This window comes from Cricetulus griseus, chromosome 4 (genome assembly GCF_003668045.3).
Source record: "Cricetulus griseus strain 17A/GY chromosome 4, alternate assembly CriGri-PICRH-1.0, whole genome shotgun sequence".
NCBI lineage: Eukaryota > Metazoa > Chordata > Mammalia > Rodentia > Cricetidae > Cricetulus > Cricetulus griseus.
The window spans coordinates 174,383,018-174,405,453 of record NC_048597.1 but is presented as its reverse complement, the minus strand read 5'-3'; the positions used below and the strand labels follow the sequence as shown (position 1 = coordinate 174,405,453).

The 22,436-nt window shown below is 38.6% G+C and overlaps 1 protein-coding gene across 3 annotated transcripts in view; it reads left to right on the top strand.

The window, feature by feature from the left end:
- Pias1 (protein inhibitor of activated STAT 1) overlaps positions 1–22,436 on the top strand; it is a 116,774-nt gene that overhangs the window by 74,782 nt on the left and 19,556 nt on the right. For all 3 annotated transcript variants that reach the window (XM_027414797.2, XM_027414798.2, XM_027414799.2), the window contains exons 5-8: positions 1,234–1,324; positions 2,031–2,165; positions 9,330–9,435; positions 19,440–19,513. In XM_027414797.2, the coding sequence (XP_027270598.1) occupies positions 1,234–1,324; positions 2,031–2,165; positions 9,330–9,435; positions 19,440–19,513 (406 nt within the window). The remainder of the gene's footprint in view (positions 1–1,233; positions 1,325–2,030; positions 2,166–9,329; positions 9,436–19,439; positions 19,514–22,436) is intronic.

The following is a 22,436-nucleotide window of genomic DNA, read 5'->3' as shown; positions in this document are numbered from 1 at the left end:
AACAAGGAAGGGGGAACATGATATAATTTCAAAAAAAAAGTTGAAAAAATTGATTTTAACACCTGCTAATAATATCTAAAGAAGCTACTGTCCCTCAGAAGATATTTCTAAAGTCATCATGAACACTACTGCAAGTTGGTAGTTGCAATTGCTAATCTAGATACTCTATGTAACTATTTACTATTGACCTTAAGCAACTTAGGTGAGGGATAAGGAGTTAAGGAGGTAAACTCCCACCCCTTGTCTTAAATCCACATGTAACCTTTTTGGTTGTTCAAGAGAGAGTGTTGCTACATAACCCTGGCTAGCTGGAACTCATAGAGATCCTCTTGCTTCTGTTTCCTGAGTGCTAGGATTGAAGGTGTGGCCAGTATGCCCAGGCACATGTAACTTTGTAGTTTCCTCCCAAACCTAACTAAATAGTTAACTGACAACCTAGACAACCAATTAACACATGCTCTGTATGTGCTATATTTGGTGAAAACAAGGAAAAACCATGTGAGGCCATTTTTACTATGATTGTTTGTTTATGGGATTGAAGGTCTGTGGGAAACAGTGGGAAGTGGACTCTCACTGCTTTAGAAACAGGAGGCAGTTTTGGAATTATTGTTCTCACTCTGTTCACTCTTACAGAGACTGAGAAATAAATTGTTTAACCCTTAATTCCTTTTTACTTTTGTCCCCAGCACATACTCAGGGTCTGTTCCAGTTGCCCAGAAACAGGAGGCATTTGTGACATCCCTCCAGCAGCAAAGTGTGGACTACTGTTTTGTACAGTTGTGACTTAATATCTCAGCTTTGTGTTTGTTTTGCTTTGATTGAGAATGGCACTTGGTCTGTGTGCATAAGTTTGATGGACTTTAAATTTTAAGTAATAGATTTCTACGTCTTTTATGGTAACTTGGAACATTGTCACCCATACATTTTATGCATTTATGGGCTATCTAAATTCTTGATGTTTTTCAACATCTAGGCTCCTTATCCCTCACCTAAGTTTGATTAAGGCATCACTAATTTATGCACACGCACATTTGGGCCTATACAATTCAGACCTCTAAAAGATCAACTGTGTTTTAATCCTGTTTGCCCATATTTCTCTTTATGTAAAATAAACTGTTTTTATTGTTCTTTTTCTGTTTTAAAATTATCATCTTTCAAATTAGCTATCAAATAAAAATGTTAGAGGTTATCTTTTAATAAAGGAAATTAAACTTGACCAACTTTGCCATTTAGGTTTTGTTTATCAGAAACCAGTTGTCCACAAGAAGATCATTTCCCACCAAACCTTTGTGTGAAAGTGAATACAAAACCTTGCAGCCTTCCAGTAAGTTCTAAACACAATTTTGAAGTTCATTACCTATATGACTATTACATAAATCATCTTAGATGTTTTTAATTCTAATGTTGCATTAAGAAACATTTGGGGGACTAAGGCTGGTGCTCAGTATTAGAGTGCTTGCTTAGTGTGGAAAAGACCCTGGGTCCAGCCCCACTACCACAGGGAGGAGACTGTGTAGTTGTGTGTTGAGGTGAGGCTTGGAGACTTCAGTTAGCACCTGTGACATGAGCCATGCAGAGAAAATTGTAGTGTTGCCCGTGGTAGCATCAGTGTGCTGGGTTTTAGGGAGACAGAATCCTGTAAGCCTGTATGCCTGTAGTGAGCAGAGTTCAGAGCGCTGTTGTGCCTTAGATGGAGTGAGGGCCGGAGCTGTGCTTGTTTCCCTTGGAAATGCTCCTTGTATACCTCTTTAAGCCATTGTGAACTCATTCTGATTCTTAGACAAGAGATTTGAATTTCTATTGCCATCTTTCCACCCCCTCACCCCACCCTACCCCCACCCCAGGCTTGCTAAAATGAGACTGTTAGGTTGTCTAGAAAGAGCATTGCCTAAGTAACTCATAAATATTTGCTTTCCTACTTTTACTGAAAATATTTGTATTTTCTAGCATGTACTTTGTAGGTTTTTTTTTTTTTTGTAAAGAAATGGAAACAATTGTAGAAATAGAAATAAATTGTATTTCTTTCTTAGGGTTACCTTCCACCTACTAAAAACGGTGTGGAACCAAAGCGACCTAGCCGACCAATTAATATCACCTCACTTGTCCGATTGTCTACGACAGTACCAAATACCATTGTTGTTTCTTGGACTGCGGAAATTGGAAGAGTAAGTAACTTTTGTTTGTAGCTCTTCTTGTCATGAGGAAGGGTTAATTACCATGGCTGCCTATAATGTGTGAATTACACAGTAATGAGTAGGAACGGATTTTTGTCTCACAGTGAATTCTTAGTTTATTCTACTTGAAACAGGATCATGTAGTCTCCATTGGTTTTTCACTCTATAATTTATCATAAGCTTCTTCCTGTGTCATTACATATTCTTCTGCTATATCATTTTAATTGGCTATATCATATGGTGATAAGGACATGTACTATTTAGCCTAGTCTCTGATGTTGAGTATTCAGCTTTGTATGCTGTCCTGGCAGATGTAGCTTTGCATACATGCATGATGGTTTCCTTACAGTAAATTCTCAGAAGTAGAATTTTTGAGCCAAAGAGCATGAAGAATTTTGAGAAGTTTGTGCATGACAGATGGCTTTCCCCAAAGATGTACAAATGTATTCTCTGACTTACAATGTTTATTTGCACGCCTGCAAACACTATTATCTTTTAAAAATTCTTTACCATTAAGTAAATGTTAGCATTTAGTACCTCTTTTGATTTTGGTGAGAGTGAACATATTTGGTGTTTAGCATCCATGTCCATTTCTCTTTTGGTCTTTTCTTAGTTGTCTTCTAGGTTTAATATGTTGAGAATTCACCCTTTGATATATCTTGTAAATATTTGTCTCTAGTTGTTAGCGTTTTATCTGTATGGTTATTTATATGTAGATTTAAATTTTCATAACACCAAATGTTAACCAGCTTTTTGCTTTGTAGTCTTTTCCCCTTTCCATCATGCTCTGTCCGCCCATGCTTGCTAAGCTTATGTTAATAAGCTAGACTACAAAGGTTTCATGTTTTATCTTTAAATATTTAATCTTGAATTCATATGTTTTTTGAGAAAATTATTTTCACTAGTCAACCCAGTTCTAAGTAAATGGTAGTTCTGAAACCACCATTGTTACATACATAATTTTTTGTTTCTGTATCTGAACTTTTTCTATACTGTTTCTTAGTCTAGCTTTTATTTTCTAGGATACTCTTTTAAATTTTTGTTTAAAAATTATTGTAGCTTTCTAATGTAAACTCCTATTCATGAGTTAAGACTGATTGACTTGTGTCACTGCATATACTACTGTAGTGAGAACAAATCCTTGTTTTCCTGGGGCCTGAGATCTGGGGGCTTTGTACATACACACCAAGAAATGTCCTACTGTTTAAGTACTATAAAGGAGAAGTGACTGGGACTTTAGTGTAGTCAACTACTTGAAAGAGAAGAGAGGTCAGGGAAGGGCTTCCCCGAGGAAGCAGTGACTTGAGAGAAAAGCTAGAAAGATAGGTCTTGGGAAAAGTTCAGAGGGAACACAGCAGCCCAGTTGTAGGGGCGAGCCTCTGCTTTCCCAAGCAACTGAGAGGGCTTCACTCTTCCTGAAGTGCAGTGAGTGGAAAGAGCTGCAGGAACGTTTCTGGAGACTAATATGGGGCTCCATCACGCAGGGCTTTGTGGAAATGTCAAAGGTAAGCATTTTCTGCCTCCCCTGCCCCTCTTCTTTTCTTTGAGACAGGGTTTCTCTGTGTAGCCCTGGCTGTCCTGCAACTCACTCTATAGACCAGGCTGACTTTGAACTCACAGAGAGCCACCTGTCTCTGCCTTCTGAGTGCTGGGATTAAGGGCATGTGCTGCCACTGTCTGGAGCTTTTTCTCTGTTTAAGCAGGAAGTTTACGTTTCTGATTAAAACAAGGTTACTATAGTTGGGGTAGATGCCAAAATCATACCACATGCACACACAAATGAATTTACAGACATAAAATAACTGTTGACTTGAGAGCACACAGGTGACATTAGCAGGAAGTTTTGATAGATTGGAGTGTTCAATTGTGATGGGCTGGAGGTAGAAGTAAGCTGTAGAGGTGAGGAGAGAGAGATGAGCTAGAAGGATGTGAGACTGAGAGTTCTTTGTTTTAAAGGGAGACTTTTTAATGTGTCTGGATGATGGCGGGAATCTTTTAGAGAGTGAGAGACACAACAGGAAGAAGGGATAATCAGTAGTGAATTGCATCCTTGAAGGAGCTCATGGGAGGCAGGAAGGACAGTGAAACGATTGGAGAGTCACATTCTGATTGGGTGATTTCTCTTAAATCTGTCAGGTAGGAAATAGGAGTTAAGCTAAGAGAGAAGTTACAAAGAAGGACCTGGAGGAAAGTTGGCAAAGTTATTAGCATGAGACACAATGAACCTTCTCTTCACATTTATTCTGCCACATGAACTGTGGAATTACTTAACCATGTGCCTTCCTCTCCTTTCCTTACTCCCACTGCCAGGTCTTTCTCAGACTCTTGAGTTAAGATTTCTTTAGCCATAGATGGAAGTTAGAGGACTGAGAGTGTTTTTTAATGGTAATACTTAGTGTTAACAATTTCAGGAACTGTGTTTCTCCATTTACCCAAATTCATAATGCTCCTCAGTACCTCAGTAATTGAATAGGTTTAGTATCTGAGTTCTGCATCTTTTTGGGTTTTGTTTGTTTGTTTGTTTGTTTGTTTGTTTTTTCTTGGTGGGGGGCGGTTTGAGACAGGGTTTCACTATGTAACAGCCCTGGCTATCCTGAAACTAGCTCTGTAGACCAGGCTGGCCTCAAACTCTCAGAGATCCACCTGGACTAAAGGTGTGTGCCACCACTGCCTTGCTTAAGTCCTGAATCCTTTTTAATTCCTATGTTGATTTTGTTGTTGATATTTTCAGCATATCTCTTGTTCCTGTTATATTTTCTAGGGTTATTTATTTATTGTTGGCTTATTCGAAACTACTTGTTTGTGGGCATTTCCTACTTACATTCATATATTGTTTTGGGTTTTTTTTTTTAAGATTTTATTTATTTATTATGTATACAACATTCTGCTTCCATGTATATCTGCACACCAGAAGAGGGCACCAGATCTCATATCGGATGGTTGTGAGCCTCCATGTGGTTGCTGGGAATTGAACTTAGGACCTGGAAGAACAGTCAGTGCTCTTAACCTCTGAGCCATCTCTCCAGCCCCTGTTTTGTTTTGTTTTTGTTTTTGTTTTTTAAGTTGATTTCTTAGTATTTCCAGGTAGGTGGTATTTAGTTGTAAATTGTCATTTACACAAGTACATACTATGCCTTATTTACTTCCTCTACTAGCTGGAACTTTTTAAACACACCATAGGTGCTACTGAACATCTTTATTGTTCCTTTGTTAAGGAGAATACTACTCCTGTTATAATATTAGTATTAGAATGGTGTGTGTGTGTGTGTGTGTGTGTGTGTGTGTGTGTGTGTGTACATACAAACAAAAGTTATCAGTGTCCTCTTACCACTCTTTGATACACCTCTGAACCAAGGTAGCCAGACCTAGACTACAAGCCAGCCAAGCCACCAGCAGTTCTCCTGTGTAACCACTGATTAAAAACCTTTGTAAGAAAACCCTAAGTTCTGGTGCTCAAAGTTCATAACTCCTGAGAACCACCATGAGGGCTTTTGGTTTGCTTGCTTGTTGTTTTGGTTTTAGGCAGGATCTCACTATGTAGTTTTAGCTGGCCTAGAACTCATGTAGACCAGGCTGGCCTGGAACTCACAGAGATCCACTTACTTTTGCTTCCTGATTGCTGGGATTAAAAGCGTGTGCCATCCATCATGCCTAGCCCCACTATTAGTTTAGAACTTAATTATATTAATGATATATTTATAATATTCCTTTTGTGCTGAATTTCTTTATTAGAAATGGATTTGGGTTTCTGGGAATGTAATTCTGTTGTTTAAATAGTTCCCTCCTATGCATGAAGCCCATGGTTTTATCCCATGCACTCCATAAACTGGAGATGCCTACCTACTCTCCAAGTAGTCAGGAAGTAGAAGCAGGAGGATTAGAAACACAGCATCATATTTGGCTCTATAACAAGTCTAAGATCATCTTGGGATTTATGAGGCCCTGTCTAATAACAAAAGCAAAAAAAATGAATTTTGAGTTGTATAAAATAAATTGAAACCTGTGCTGATATATTATTTATAATTTATTAAAGCTTGCTTGAGGATTCTGAAAGCAAAGCCAGCCTCAAGCTATAGAGATCAGACAGTGGTGACACATACCTTTAATCCAGCAACCATAAAAGCTAGGCTGTGGTGGTACAAACCCTTAATCCCAGGACTCAGGATTAAGAGGTAGATGGATCTCTTTTAGTTCAAGGCCACACTGACTACATAAAATTGTTCCGGTCCTAAAAGAAACAGCTCACACAATGGTGATCTTAGCACTTGGGAAAACACGCCTTTAATCCCAGCACTAGGGAGGTGGAGACAGGAGGATATAGCTGGGCAGAGAAAGGAATATAAGGAGGAAAAGAGGAATTCAGGCTTTTTTGCCTCTAAGGATTTGTGGAGACAGGATTGCCATTTCAGCTGAGTAGAGGTAAGAGCTACTGGCTTGCCTGCTTTGCTTCTCTGATCTTTAGCTTGAAGCTTGAACCCTAGTATCTGTCTCTGGGTCTTTTTTAATTGTGCTACAGAAACCTATTTGGATTATATTTTTCCTTTCTGCTAATTCATGTGTTGTCATTGATTTTGGTGTATAGTTCCCACCATAGATCAATAACAAAACAAACAAACAAAAAAACCCACAACAAGGGGTGCTTTGTTTTTGTATGTGTTTTGTTTTTTATAAAATAATGAAAAGAGATTATTTTGTAAATCTCAGATGATAACTAATTACATTATTTTAAAATCACTAGTTTAATTCAACTTGTGAGGTTACTCTGAATAGTCTGTGCAGAATGTCTTGCTACATTACAAATAGGTATTATATAACTTAGCCTGGTGGTCAGAAAGGTGTAATTTCAGCTACTCAGGCAAGAGAATCTCAAAATTAAAACCTGCCTGGTCAGTTCCAGGCTATCCAGTGTAACTTAGTGAGATCCTGTGTCTCAAAGTGAAAAGTAAAAACAAGATGGAGATTATCCTAGTGGAAGGATTGCCTGACTTACAGGAAGCCTTAGAGGAAACCCTGGTACAAAGAGAAGACTGCAGGGAAGAGGAGGTGAAAAGGAGGAAGGAGTTTGTCTTTTCAAAGAAAATAAGTAAACTCCGAATAGTACCCAAGGGAGAGAAGTGCACTGTAACTTCTTGTTCTACTCTGTGGCATTTTACTATATTGAGCATTTATTAAACTTTTCCTGTGGGTGGAGGAATCATTTGGATGCTACTATAAGGAGGGGACAGAAGGGATAGATGTTTTGGTTATGAAGAAAGTATCTTATGAACATCAGCAGTTATACAAACTTTGGGGGAAAGTACAGACAAAATTAACAATTCAAGATGATTTATATAAAGAGTTGGCCCTTGAGGGGCCAGCAGAAACACTGTCTACTTAGCTACTGTTGTTTGGAAGGATCTTTGGGTGTAATGTCTCCTTGTGACGTTGGTACAAGTAGAATTTCATTCCTGGCATTCTTGCAGCTTTTGTTTTCTTCTCTGGTTCATGTTTGAACTAGAGCACACATACCTTTTCGATGAAGTTGTTTTTTTTTTTTTTTTTTTTAACTTGATCTCTTAAATACTAATAGAAAGCCCTGGGTTGTTTCCAAATCTGAACATTGAAGCTGTCAGTCCAGAATCTTACCGTTGATTAGCATCTCTCCAGATTCTGTTTGACCTGAAGCATTGAGCAGTAAAGGAGTGATGGTGAACAGGGTTTTGGTTTTCTCCTAAAAGAGGCTTATCACTTCTGTATTAGATTAATAATTTGTGTGCTTTAAAATGTAGAAACATTGTAAAGTTACTTTTTTCATAAAAACACTGTGAAATGTACTGATAAGTAAATTTGCTGATTGCTATTTCAGTTTTTTCAGAAAATTTGCAGCATGTGTACACCGAAAGGTTTCTGAACTTTACAGGAAATGTAACCTTTCAGAGGGTTCTGCAGGATGTGCCCTCTTGTGCAAAGAGGTAGATACATATTTTAAAAAGTAAAACTAAGGCTGGGGAGATGGTTTAGTGGTGGAGGCCCTTTCTTTAGTTCCTAACTGCAGGATGGATGGGTGGGTGGGTGGGTTAGAATATTAGTGAGGCTAGGCTAAGAGGTTCTAATAAACTCTGGTGTGTAGAAGCAAGAATTGGTGGAACTGCACAGTCCTTGCTCACTGCGTTTTGGATTCCTTCCCCTTTCTTCTTGATTTCTACTGCCCAAGCCATCTGAGCAGTTACATGATCATAAGCCTATTGTGTAATCTGTGCCTCAGTTTCATCAGCCTTTGAAGATTTAGTAGTACCTGTTTCCTCCTATAGGCTATAGGCAAAGTTGAAATGAAGTTTGTGGTATATATCAGGAGTGCCTTGGAAAAACTTGCTATAAAGAAGATGGTAACTCTGTTTTCTCGTTTCTTTTCAAGTGTCTTGATCTACTTTATTCCAGCACAAAACAGAAAAAAGATCCTTCTCATTCTCACCTTTCTCTCTTGTCCCTTCATAGTCTTGGTCCTCTTTTCTTCCTCTTTCCCAATTATGAACCCTTCACTTAGCTTGGCTTGCTACCTGTTTTTTCGTACCGCCTTCTCAGGTACTCCCTGCATATCTTCAAGTAGTGCTTCTCGGTACAGCCTTTACTGATTCACCTGTACAATGTGCGCATGGCCTAAGTCAAGTTTCTTTAGGATCTAGTGTCACCCCAGGCATGGTGAGACACTACATAAGTGGACTAGAAACCCATCTCATTGGTAATATTTAATAGCTACTATTTTAGAATATGTGTTACCTATTAAATACAATTTATGATACCTTCAACATCTTAACAGCCTTGGTATATATTTAGTCTTAATAGTATTCTTTCATGTAAGAACCTTTAATCTATTAACTTGAAGCACTCAGTGCTTTAGAGTCCAGTAGCCCTGGGTTGAAATTCTCAGCTTGACACTTGTGTGCTACCAGTTAGGGCAATTTCTTTACTTCTCAGTTTCCTCATCCACACACAAAATAGATTTTTAACACCTCAGCAGTGATCAGTCAGGGTTCACAGAAACACCCAAGACAGTTGCTTGACACACAGTAGGCACTGCAATAAGTGTTAGTTTTCTTTCCCTGTCCCTGTGGGGTTGAATAGATGTGCTGTTTACTTAAATATGTGATTGGTTTTCTACATCTTCTTTTTTTCCAGACCTATTCCATGGCAGTATATCTTGTAAAACAGTTGTCCTCAACAGTTCTTCTTCAGAGGTTACGAGCAAAGGGAATAAGGAATCCGGATCATTCTAGAGCTTTAAGTACGTATAATAAACTTACTTTATATATGCAGCTAAACTATGTTAAGGTTAGAATAGTGTTTTGTTTTTTTTTTTCTCAACTCATTTTAAGTGTTTCATTTGTCTTTTTTTTTTTTTTAAACCAGAGCCTGTTGTAGAGGATTTAAAAACTCCGAGAATCTAATATTGTAAACTTGTAAATTAAGATCTACAGGTAGTTTTAATGACTTTATTGTGAAACTATATTTGATGATCTGTGTTTTACAGATCTTAATATTTGTAAAGTTACTTCCTGAATGCAATATTTTATTATAACTTCATAAAACCAATGTTTAAGAAATTTTAGGAGATGGAAAGGAAATCTTGGCATGACTTTCAAGAACATTATTTTTGTTCTCAATATTTTAGATCTAGGAAAAATACACACAATTATATGATGGCTATCTGCTTGCTTTACCAAAGTAAAAGAAATCAGTGGGAATATTTTTTGAGAATTTTATGAGAATCCATGTGTACAATGACACACCCCATCACCACCACACATACACACAGCTCTCCCTTAGATGTTTCATTTAGATACGTTAAAATTGAAATTAAGGTCTGCAAATGGACTTCTCAAGTCCATTTTTGAGCATCATTAGTCTTTCTAAAGAGATGGTTTAAGTTCTTTCTTAATTCTCTTTTCGAAAGGTGTAGGTTCTTTGTAGGAGAATTTAGAGGTGGAGGTTTGGAGCTTAGGAAGCAGTACGTTCCATATAAGAATATGATGGCTGTCCTTGACTCTGTAGTTTAGGCTGGCTTCAGACTTGTGATCATCCTGCTTCAGTGCTGGGATCACAGGCAGGAGCCCCCACACCCTGCACTTGAAGCTCTTAAAATGAGTTAATAATAGCAGCCCATTCTCAGATTTGTCGTTAGCATTCTGGTGGGAAGAAGTAGGAGCCCAGCTTGTATCCTTTCTTTACCCTTTTCTATCGTGGAGTGACAGATCCTGACACCTTATGAGCTGATCCTTTTGAAAATGCAGATAGCAGTTAGGCGGTGGTGGCACAAGCCTTTAATCGCAGCACTCGGGAGACAGAGGCAGGCGGATCTCTGTGAGTTCGAGACTACCCTGGTCTACAAGAGCTAGTTCCAGGACAGCCTCGAAAGCCATAGAGAAACCCTGTCTCGAAGGAAAAACAAGGAAGAAAGGGGAGGAGGGAGGGAGGGAGGGAGGAGGGAGGGAGGGAGGGAAGAAAGAAAGAAAGAAAGAAAGAAAGAAAGAAAGAAAGAAAGAAAGAAAGAAAGAAAGAAAGAAAGAAAATGCAGATAGCTGGACATTTCGGACCTATACCCGAAGCCACTCAATGGGCTGAGACTGCAGCATCTTTTGAACCAAGAGCTAAAATGAAAGCACTGTTTGTGTATTTAGGGGAATAGAGGCTCCATGAGTCAGAGACAAGGAAATTGTGGGGATCCTGACAGAGAAGAAAGCATAGACATCTACCTGGAAGAAATGTACAAGAGAGGCATTTATTTCCTTTTTCACAGCCAAGGTGAAGTCATCTCTGGCTGGCTGACAATCTTTATTCTTGCCTTACATTGGTAGATCTCTGCTAGTCAGAAAGCATTATGGAATTAAGTGGTAAACCATGGTGGAAAAGACAAAGATACCATGGAAGAAGGCAGGTGAAGCTTTTGCATTTAACAACAAAGTGGGCTGTTTGCACACCTATTGTTTCTTCTGTACTTGCAGCTAGAGCTCCACCAAAAGGTTGTACCGGGGGGCTTGTGTTGGGTTTCTAGGAACCCCATCTAGCAACTGTTAAGCAGCAAAACTGCTTAATTCCAAAGCTAGTTACTTTGCATCTTTATGCCCTGCTAATCTGAGTATGAGTTTCTATTTTATCTTACTTGTTGGCTATGTGAACAATGGAAACATTAACTGCATTTTACCAGTAAGAAATATATTGTAGGGACTTGAGAGATGGCTCAGAGGTCAAGAGTATATATAGGCTGTTCTTCCAGAGGTCCTGAATTCAATTCCCAGCAACCACATGATGGCACACAACCATCTATAATGAGATCCTGTGTCCTCTTCTGGCATGTAGGCGTACATGTAGACAGAACACTGTATAAAATAAATCTTTTTTTAAAAGAAATATATTGCAGTTAACTAAAGGCATTTGCCTCTGTTACCTGTAAAGAAATAACTTTCTCCAAAAATTATGTAATTAAAATGTTGTATTTTGTAAAATATAATGTTTTCAGTTATGAGAAAATGTCACTTCTCAGGATTTTTTGGTTTTTCGATATAGTTTCTTGTGTAACCGTCCTGGCTATCATGGAACTCGCTCTGTAAATGAGGCTGGCCTTGAACTCACAGAGATCCTTGTACCTCTGCCTCTAGAGTGTTGGGATTAAAGGCATGCACCATCACCACCACCAGGCTTTCTCTGGAGTTTTTGAAACATGAACTTGGAATAAGGTTGATAGCATTTAAAATTTAGATTCTCGTTGAGAAAATGCATTCTGTGGGCTGGAGAGATGGTTCAGCCAGTAAAGGCTAGGCTCACAACCAAACGTCAAGAGAAAATGAGTGAGTTCTATATTTTCATTCAAGAAATTAAAAGAATATGCTGTGTTCTAAGAACAGTTTACACAATCTCTCTTATCTCCCAAAAGTTTAAAATCTGATGGGAAAAACTGACCAAGTCATTAGTAAGTTATAGTTGTGACATGTGTCTTGAATAGTTGTGACATGTGTCTTGAGGAAGACAGGGAACTCTGAAGAGACAACACAGGGAATTCTAGTTCTCTGTCTGTGATGCTAAGGACAGTATTGGGAGTTGGAAGAAGAGTTGTTGTTAAGCTCCAGGATAGGAAGGGAATGTGCCCAGTGAAAAGGCCAGGAAAACTACAATATTGAAAAAAATGAGAGTAGCTGGGGTGTGGGGTAGGGGACTTTGTAAATTCATAGGTGCTGTAAAGGTAGGTGGTAGAAAGCCATAAAAGGATTCTTAAATAGAGGAATGACACGATCAGATTTGAGTGATCTGATCATCAGCTGGAGGACAAACGAGGAGCAAGTCAGATGCTCTGGAGCCAGTTAGGAACCTTTCGCTTAGAAGATCAAAACCAAGTTTGTTATAATGTGTGTTCGTGCATGTGCACAAGAGAGACGGCGGGGGGGGGGGGGTATTGGAGTATTGGAGATGGGAGTCAGAGGGCAGCTTTGGAGTCCTTCCTTTCTTCCACTTTTGCTTTTGTTCCAGGAGGGTCAGTTTGTGCAGCAAATACCTTAACCCACTGAATAAGTGCACTGGTCTGCATTCTTAAGCACTGTATTCCACATTAACACTATTTTCTGAAATGGAAAATGGAGTTTAAAAAATGAGATTTTGAAAGAGCTGACTGTACTCTTAGAATATGGTGTCTGACGTTTGCATGCATGGTGATAGTGCTCAGAGACAGTGACCTGACACCTCACTGGTCCTTCATTCAGTTTCTAGTTCCTCTAGTCTCCTCAGGTGTTCTTGTCTCCTTCATACCTTAAAATTCTGCTTCTTGCTGGGCAGGTGGTGGCACATGCCTTGAATCCCAGCACTTGGGAGGCAGAGGCAGCAGATCAAGACCAGCCTGATCTACAAATCAAGTTGCAGGCCAGCCAGGGCTAGACAGTGAGACCTTGTCTCAAAAAATACCTCTACTACTTGTTTGTCCTATTGCACTCAACAATGGTGGTCTTCACCAGGCGGTGGTGGCACATCCCTTTTAAAAAAACAAAACAAAACAAAACAAAAAAAAAAGGTGGTCTGCATTGCTCTGTGTACCTCCTCTATCCACTCACATAGTCTCTGAGACCCATAGCTGCCCTGAATGTGCTCAGGCAGTGACCACAGTGGTGCTCTAATTCTAGCTCTAAAGCATTTCTACCTTGGATGCTTTGAAGGGACTCTTGGAGAGAAGCATCCTAATGCTGGGTAGAGTGGCCCTTAACCCCAGCCCAGGAGGGAGAGGTAGACTGTGAATTAAGAGGCCAGCCAGGGCTATGTAGTAAGACCCTGGAGGAGCAGGTGGGCATATATCCTAAATATTCCCTGGAATGCCATACTTGTTCTGCTTTCCATGTCCACTCTTGCTACTTAAACTAGTACTAACTTCCCAAATGTAAATCTTTCTTTGGGTGTCTCCTCCAATTTGAGATTGCATAAGCTGACTGCCTTCCCCTAAACATTGCTCTACTTCTTCAGAATGTAGAATTTAAAGTTCATCCAGTTTTGTCAACTGGCAACCTAGACATTTATCAAATCTGTCTTCTGTCATTGCCCTCATTTAAACCCTTATATCTTGTCTTTCTCTTTAGAAGCTTTGTCCTAAATGATATATTCCACCCCTTTCTTGGCTTTTCTTGTCTCTTCCCTGGTAGTGGCCTAACTTATTGACACGTCTGATCTTACCATTCTCTTTCATCCCCTGAACGCCTGACACCAGTGGAATAAAATCTCTAGCTTCACTAGCAACATACAACACTGATGTGACTTTCTTAATACTTCCCCAGATCTCTCTTTATATTTATCTCTTTATCTCTCTCATATTTTACTTTGCAAAAACACATCATATTCCCTTGCTCCCCCCTCAGTGCTAGAGTGTTCTCGTTGCTTCAAACTTCTAGCTGCTTCTACTGCCTCACTTCAGTAGTCCTTTGTTTCCCAGCACCTCCAGAGTCTCTTGGCTCCCATCATCTGGAGAGGAGCCTACGAGCATCTCCTTCTGCTGGCTTTCATCTCATTCTTCTTGTAGTTCTCACTGCCTTACACAGTACCTTGACAAATAGTCAACGTTCACATTTGTTGAGTTACTGTTCTTGTTTATGACATCAAATTTATGATCTTCCTGCCACAGCTTCCCACATGTTTATTATACTTTTATACTCAATGATTGGTGTTAACTGATGAAAAGAAATGTAGATTAAAATCGTGCTCTAAAGCCTTTTGTTTCTTCTGTTGAGCTTAGTGTGTTTACTTGTCTTCATCCTTAAAATTCTAAAAGATTGAATTAAAAATATTCTGATATTAAATGAGGGAGAGAATAACTTATAACTTATAACTTATAACTTATAACCCAGAACAGCACCATCTAGTAGGGCAGTCTGAAACAATTGTACAGTTGTGTGATAGTTACCAGCAGCATGGCTGTTGAGCACTTACAAGGTGACTAGTACAACTAAGATACTGAATTGTAAATTAAATTATATTCCAATGTATTTAATACAGGCTCATGGTGCTAACACTAGTAGCTCAGAATAAGGATTCAGCTGGATATCGGTGGCACTTGCCTTTAATCTCAGCACTTTGGAGACAGAGGCAGGTGGATCTCCTGCGTTTGAGAGCAGCCTGGTCTACAGAGCAAGTTCCAGTACAGCCAGGACTACACAGTGAAACTCTATCTCGAAAAACAAGCAACAACAACAACAGTAACAAAAGAAAACAAAAACAAAAACCAGGCACTCAATAGCAAAATGATGTTTACACATGACTAGCTATAACTTTAGTCTTAAAGCACTCCTATCACTGCAGATCATGGTGACACAAGAAAACCATCTCTAGAGGACTTTGCACGGGTTCCAAGGTTTGCTTTTCCTGCCTCCTAGGCATCTAACTGTTGCAACAAAGTTGCTTTAAAGGAGTATTTTCCCCTCATTTAATTTCTTTGGCTTTTTGTCAAAAAATGATTGACCATTGGTATGTTAGTCTGTTTCTGGACTCTTCCATTGGCCATTCTCAATTACTATAGCCTCTTAGTAAGTCTTGAAAACAAAGTCTCCCCTTTTTTCTTTTTCAGATTTATTTTGATTATTGTAAGTCCCTTATGGAAAGTGGTATTCCAGGAAGTTGTTTGAGCATTGTAAAAAACTGAAAAAGAAAAATTATTTATTTTAATAATTTTATTATTTAGCAATTAGCTAAATTTAACTTCTGTTCCTGATAAAACTCTCAGCAAAGTATTAATGAAACAAGAAGGGAATTGCCTCAGTATTACAAATATTTATTAAAAAACAACAAAAAACAAACCTGAGTTAGTATCCTAGTTAGTGGTAAAAACTTGAGTCTTGTGAAACTATGAATAAAGTTGGAGTGTTGGTGCCTACCATTGCCCTGAGGTCCTAGCTAGCACAACAAGGAACGAAAGATAATGATTGGGGATGCAGAATAATTATTATTTTCATTTGCAGATTATTTACACAAAAAAAGACCTAAAGAAGCTGCTAGAACAAATACATGAGTCATGAGTTGGAGAATTCATGATCAATACATGTAACTAAATTATATTTATTATTAATGCATAACAGGAAAATGTTGAAATTCAGACAGTTATGCATCCTTAGTGACATGTGGCATAAAAGGTGTGCAAGGTGTAGGTGCTGAAACTATGAGAAAAGAGAATTGAGTTAGATGGAGAGACTGATGTTAGTAGAGCAGAAGACTCAGCATGACTGCATTCCAGTTCCTCAGAATCATCAAGAGATCTAGTCCAGTCAGGATCTTAGTAGAATCTTTGAAAGTATCTTTACCAGGGCAGGACTGGGCATCTAGACCCATGGGAAAGCACTTGCTTAGCAGGCACAAGGCCCTGGGTTCAGTTCCTAATTGCAGGATACACTTTATTACTAACATATTTACATTAAGAATATAGTAAAGTTAGTAGTTTTCTTCACAGAGTAAAGAGTCACAGAGTTTTTTACCCATGTTCAAAATAGCTCAGTTAATAAAAGTGTTGTCTGTTACTCAGGAGATGTGTTCCATTTTGTCACTCCTCCTAACAGCAGCCTCCTGGAAAGATTATTCCAGTCTTTGTAAGACTGGTTGTGTCAGCATCTGCCATGGTAGCTGAATAAATGAGATTTCTTTGTAACACATGCTGGTGCTGCACTGATTTGTTCACACGGCCCTTCTGATACTGCAATATAGCAGATCAGCTAGCCATTCTTCTGGAGCTGCTGGATTGTCTCCCTATTGGCCATGGCCTTGCCACATAGCCTGTTGGGAGCAAAGATGATCAATATATTGTGGAATAGATTGGAACTCTCATCCTGGAGCTGCTGAGCTGCTCACAGTTGACACAGAACCTACATTACCCCACTTCTTAAAAAATGTATTTTAAGACTAGGATTGGGTCTGTTATAGCATAGGAGATTTCTGTCTGCTTGTTGTAATAGAAATCTGCAAACATGATTTCAGAAAATCTTATCTCCAAGAGAAGGAACATGCAAACCATCTTAAATAATTACTAGCAGTTAATAAATATACTTATTATATTAAATTAAAATTAGGGACTTTAAAGACATTTTTCATCGGGTTAAACTCTCTTAATCTAATGCTGTGAGACAGCTATTATTCTCATTTACTGGGTTATGGAAAAAAGTTACTAAAGTAACTTGACAAATCAGAATTCTGACTTACTGACTCAACATCTTCTTCTCTTACCATCTATCCTATGGGTCCTCCTCTGTTTCCTTTCTAAGTACTGACCACTGAGTTTTGGTATGAAGGCTGATACTACACTGTTACTGCATTTAAGTGCAAGTTTACACAAGCTCAGTCACTATTCCCATTGCAATGCAGGAGAATACTGCTGGACTGGTTGGTAAAGGCATGCAAAGTAGATGGTATCTTACTCAGGGTCCTCCAGAGCAAGTGAGAACCAGAAGAATAAAAATAGAAAGACTAGGGACAAGAAATAACAGAGTAATTGGCTTACACGTTTATGGAGGATGAGAAGTCCCACAGTGTGCCATCTGCAAACTGGAGAAGCAGGGAAGCGTGGCTGAACTGAAGTCCAAAGGCTCAGAGAAGCCCGGTGATGTAATTCCCAGCTGGGGCTGATGGCTGGAGAGCTCTGGGGTGCTGGTGTGAATATTGAAATCCAAAGGCTGAATGAATTCCAGTGTTTTTTTGTTTGGTTGGTTGGTTTTGTTTTTCTGGTCTGTCCTGCCCACTTCCCAGCTCCCCTTCACAGTTAACTAGATACCCCCATCCACGTTAAGGGCAGCTCTTCCCTTACCTAGTTCATTGCCTCACCTGCCAGTCTGAGACACCCTCAGGAACACATTTGAATTTTATTTTCATGTTTATTTTCTCTGGCAGATATTTGTTGTCACTGGGGAGTGGAGAGTTGGGGTTTGTTATTGTTAATTGGGGTTTTGTTTTGTAGCTGGGTCTCATACTGTAGTTCAGGCCATCCTGGAATTCACTGTGTAGACCAGGCTGTCCTGGAACTCAAAGTAATCCTCCTGGGATTACAAAGTCACTTTGCCCTGCTAATTAAGTTAGTATTCTTTCAAATTATTTTATAAGAAAATATTAGCTAAGGTTGGGTGAATAGTGACAAACACATAAATTCTTAATTTATATTTGGTATTAGTTAGTATAGTGTCTCAAAGACTCTGTTTTCCAAACTAAAATCCAGAAGTTTATAGCTTTGGGGATATGAAAGTCAGACTTTGAAAACTTCAGATTTCTAGTTTACAAAATAACTTCTTAGTCTGGCATTAGAATCTGTGTAGAGGTTTTTAAACCACCTATTCATGTTCTTCCCTGGTCTAATGTAGTAATCAGTTATAAATTAGGATGCTCCGGTGTAATTCAGATGTACGTCTATGTTGAGATTACCTATTGTAAGAGAACACTTTAGTAGACAGTCCAAAACTTGGGCCATCTAAAAATTCCAACTGTGTGTGTGTGATCACGTACTTCATAAGTTCTGTTGATGGCAGTCAGCACCCAAACATTTGCTTATCAGTTTGTGCTTCCCTCACTCCATTTCTTCACTATGTTATCAGGGTTATCATAATTATTGTACAGTCGTACAAAGGCTCTGAAAATATGGTTAGTTGTGCTCACAGCCACTCCACCTCAGGCCCCTATTTCTAAGATATTGAGAATATTTTCTGTGGTCGTTTGACTGTTTCCTGTTGTTGGTTGCTGTCCTCAGAGGCTAACTGCTGCTGCAAGTTTACACATGGTGTCTTAGTCAGTGTTCTATTGCTGTGAAAAGATGCCATGGCCAAGGCAGCTCTTAAAAAGGAAGCATTTAATTGGAGCTTGCTTACAGTTTCAAAGGCTTATCCATTATCATTATGGCAGGGAACATGAAGGCAGGCAGGCACGTACTGGAACAGTACTGAGAACTGCATCTTGAGAGAGACTGGGCCTGGCTTGGGCTTTTGAAACCTCAAAGCTCCCCCACCCATGACACACTTCCAACAAAAAAAGCCACACCTCCTAATCCTTCTCAAATAGTGCCACTTCCTGGTGACTAAGTGTTCCACTATGGGAACCTGTGGGGGTCATTCTTATTCAAACTACCACACACGGGAAGTATAAAGAATCCTTTATGCTAAACTGGAGGACAGTAAAAGAATAGCCATGAGAAGCAAAATTATTGATGCCTCCTTTTTTTGAAAATTGTGGGAAGTTTGAACTGAAAAGACTTTAAGAAATTACCTGGTGTGGCTTCCAGATTTACAGTAAGTAACAGTAAGCTGAAAGAAGCAGATTGACTTGCTAAAGACAGAACAGTGAGTTTATGAGTAAACGGCAGGATTCAGTTACATGGTAAAGAAAATAGTTGGACTTTTTCATAACTTATTTTTAATCATTGTTCTTTATTACTTTCCTTTAAAAGAATACAAATTAATCATAATTTTAAAGAAAGTCATTGGTATCTTAGAATAATAACTAAAAGGGGCCAGCCATCCCTGGACATGTAAGCTGTTGATCATTCCTGAGGGCTGTGGTGTAGTGCCAGCACTTTGCAGAAGCTTCAAGCTAGGCTACAGAGAGAAGTTCTTGCCTTGCTTCCTCTGAAGGGCATAAGCTGTGTGACTGCTCTTAGCTTTCCAGTCAGTTGATTAGAAGATAATAGAGTAGATTATTTTGAAGTTATTTAGGCTTCAGATTTTAAGCTCCTTTTTAAACATGTTATATTGGTAATGTCTTTAATAAACTTGTTCTGTTTGTTTTCTCTTCAATGCATTTCAGTTAAAGAGAAATTAACTGCAGATCCAGACAGTGAAATAGCTACCACCAGCCTACGGGTTTCACTGCTGTGTCCAGTAAGTGTTTGCTAATGCTTATCTTTGAGGGTAGTATATATACTTCTTTCTGCTGAGCATGAGAAATTCTGCTTACTTGAAGAATCTACCCACTCTACACTATCAGACTTTATCAAAATGGAAAGACACTGAGGCATAGGACTGTGAGCTGAATAATTCTAAATTGTGTTCTTCTCGTAGTGTGGGTCATCTAAGTACTGCCTTCAGTAAAACAACTGTATCTCAGGTTCCAGTTTAAAGAGCAGAATAAGGAGCAGAATAAGGAGTGCTGTGGCTTGTTTCCACACTCCACTAATTCATATAGGACTCTTATGGATAACAATTGAGCACAGGTACCCACAGTTAGTCATTTTGTTGACAATGACTATAAGAAACTGCCAGTCAAAAACTCTGCCAGCTGGGCATGGCACATACCTTTAATCCCAGCAGTTGGGAGACAGAAGCAATTGAATCTATGTGAGTTTAAGGCCAGGCTCCATATCAGACTCCATGATGACTTTGTCTTCAAAAAAATTTAAAAAACGACAAAACCCTTGAACAGTGCTGGAGAGATTAAGAGCACTGCCCATTCTTCCAAAGGTCCTGAATTAATTCCCAGCAACCACATAGTGGCTCACAACCATCTATTATGGGAACTGATGCCTTCTCCTGGTGTGTGTGTATAAATATATAAATCTAAAAAAAAAAAAAAAAAGATGCCATTCCCAATACCACCACCACCACCACCACACACACACACACACAGAGAGAGAGAGAGAGAGAGAGAGAGAGAGAGAGAGAGAGAGAGAGAGAGAGAGAGAGAGAGAGGAGAGTCTGGTGCCCCATGCCTATAATCACAGAACTTGGGGTGGGATGGGGTGCTGAATCAGATGGATTACCATGAGTTCAAGGCTAGCTGTCTCAATTTTTAAAACAAAGAAAGAGGACAAAGGGAGAAAAACCTGTTGTGCCTGACTGAATTCCTTAAGCCTTTACTTGTGAGCCAGAATGGGAAGTTTAAGAAACAGTCATTTGAATGAAACAAATATAAAGTCATAAGATTTGACCAAATTGAACTAATAAAAAAAATTAAAAAAAAAAGATTTGACCAAATTATTAAACCTATAAGCAGAAAAAAAAAATGTGTTGTTGAAGTTCATTTCATACCTAATTTGTTGTTGGACCCACCAGCATTAGGGATGGCAATTGAATATTGCCTTCATATAAAAGAAGGTAAAAATTAATAATAAATTGCTGACATTTTGATTACCTCTTGTTCTATTATTAATCAGGTTAACTATTTAAATATATGCAGAATGAAAGGACACATGTGTTTCCTGACTTGCCTGGATTATTCAGAAAGATGATAACCTATGGAAAGCATTGAGATCCCACTAATCTAAGTGATGGTAGACCTTGTGTTCTTGAAGAAGCAAAAAGATTTTAAAAATGAAATGGCACTTACCTACATCTTAGTCTTGTATTGCTTCCTAAGCCTTGTCTTGACTATGAAGTCATTGGTGTATGCTTAGTTTTTAGTTCTGTCCTTTACACGTTTCCTAAAGCTGGAGTCCCTACTCATTACACACCATCATGGCCTTCATGTTTCATAGAAGAAACACAGTGCAGTCCTGTGTCTGTGTTTCTGTCACCTGCTCTGTGAAGGACTTCCCTTCTGAGCTGTCTTTATAGCTCATCTTCCTTAAGAAAAGGATTGTTGGGTTATTTTCAGTTTTGGGAGACAGGATTTCTCTTTGTAGCCCCAGATATCCTAGAGCTCACTTTGTAGACCAGGCTGGCTTTGAACTCATAGTGATCTACCTGACTCTGCCTTCTGAGTTCTGGGATTAAAGACATGTGCCACTATTGCCCAGCTAGGTTGTTATTATTAAAAGCTCTTTAATAACCAGATAAATGTTATAACAGCCTAAACATAGGCTGTATAGGAACCTAGGTTTGTTGTTGTTTATAAATAGATAAATAATGGGGAAGTAGATGGGAAGTAAAAGGACAATCTGTTTTTTTAAGAAGCATAAAGTTGACTCAAGACCAAGAAAGGTAGAAAGGTGAGAGGGGGAAAAAACTTAAAAATAAAAGATTTAAAATGTCATATCTCATTCTTTTTCTCCAAGTCCTGATTTAGCCTGCTTCCCCTTTCATGGTTTCTTGCTGCTTTGTTTTATTATAAAACTCCAATTGACCGGATTTGATAAATTCGGAAAAACAGAAGCTTCATTTCCCACTTAAATCACTAGAGGAGTCTTGTTCCTTTTCATTTGCATCTTAAAAGTGTTTACAGCTGACCAATATGTAATATTTATAATGTTGAGCAGTCACATGAAATGTGTTCATATAAAGAATGTGAAATGTGTTCATATAAAGCCAGGGTATATGGCAGCAGTTTTATTTATGGAGTGAGTTTTGCATTCTATGGTCCAGGTACTTTCCCATGTTACTAGGAAATATTGATCACATTTTGCTTCTTACACTTCTTGATTTAGTGAGCTGGCTCCTAATTTTTGTTCCAAGTCCCCCTGTGCTCTCTCTCATTAGTTCAACAGTTTTAGAAATTCATTGTAAATTAGCATCTGCTTTCAAAATTCAGATTATAAAAACCCTACTATATATAACATATAATTACAATACGTCATGAGTTCCTGTCTGGCTAAAGGGATAACTCCCTACAGTTATTCCAGAACATCAAGGCCGTATATTTTAGGTATGTTTTTGCTCAAGAATAAAATACAATTGTGATAACTCATCTATATATCAAATTTATGGAATCATAAAAAGAGATTTGTTCTTGGAAATATGTAAATATGCTGTCTTACTGTGCATTCCTATTTCCCTTTTGTAATATGCAGAGCTCAGAATAAATGAGTTTCTGTTATTTGTGTGCCATTTAGCTAAAGGCAACAAAATAATTAAAATGCCTTTGCTCTTT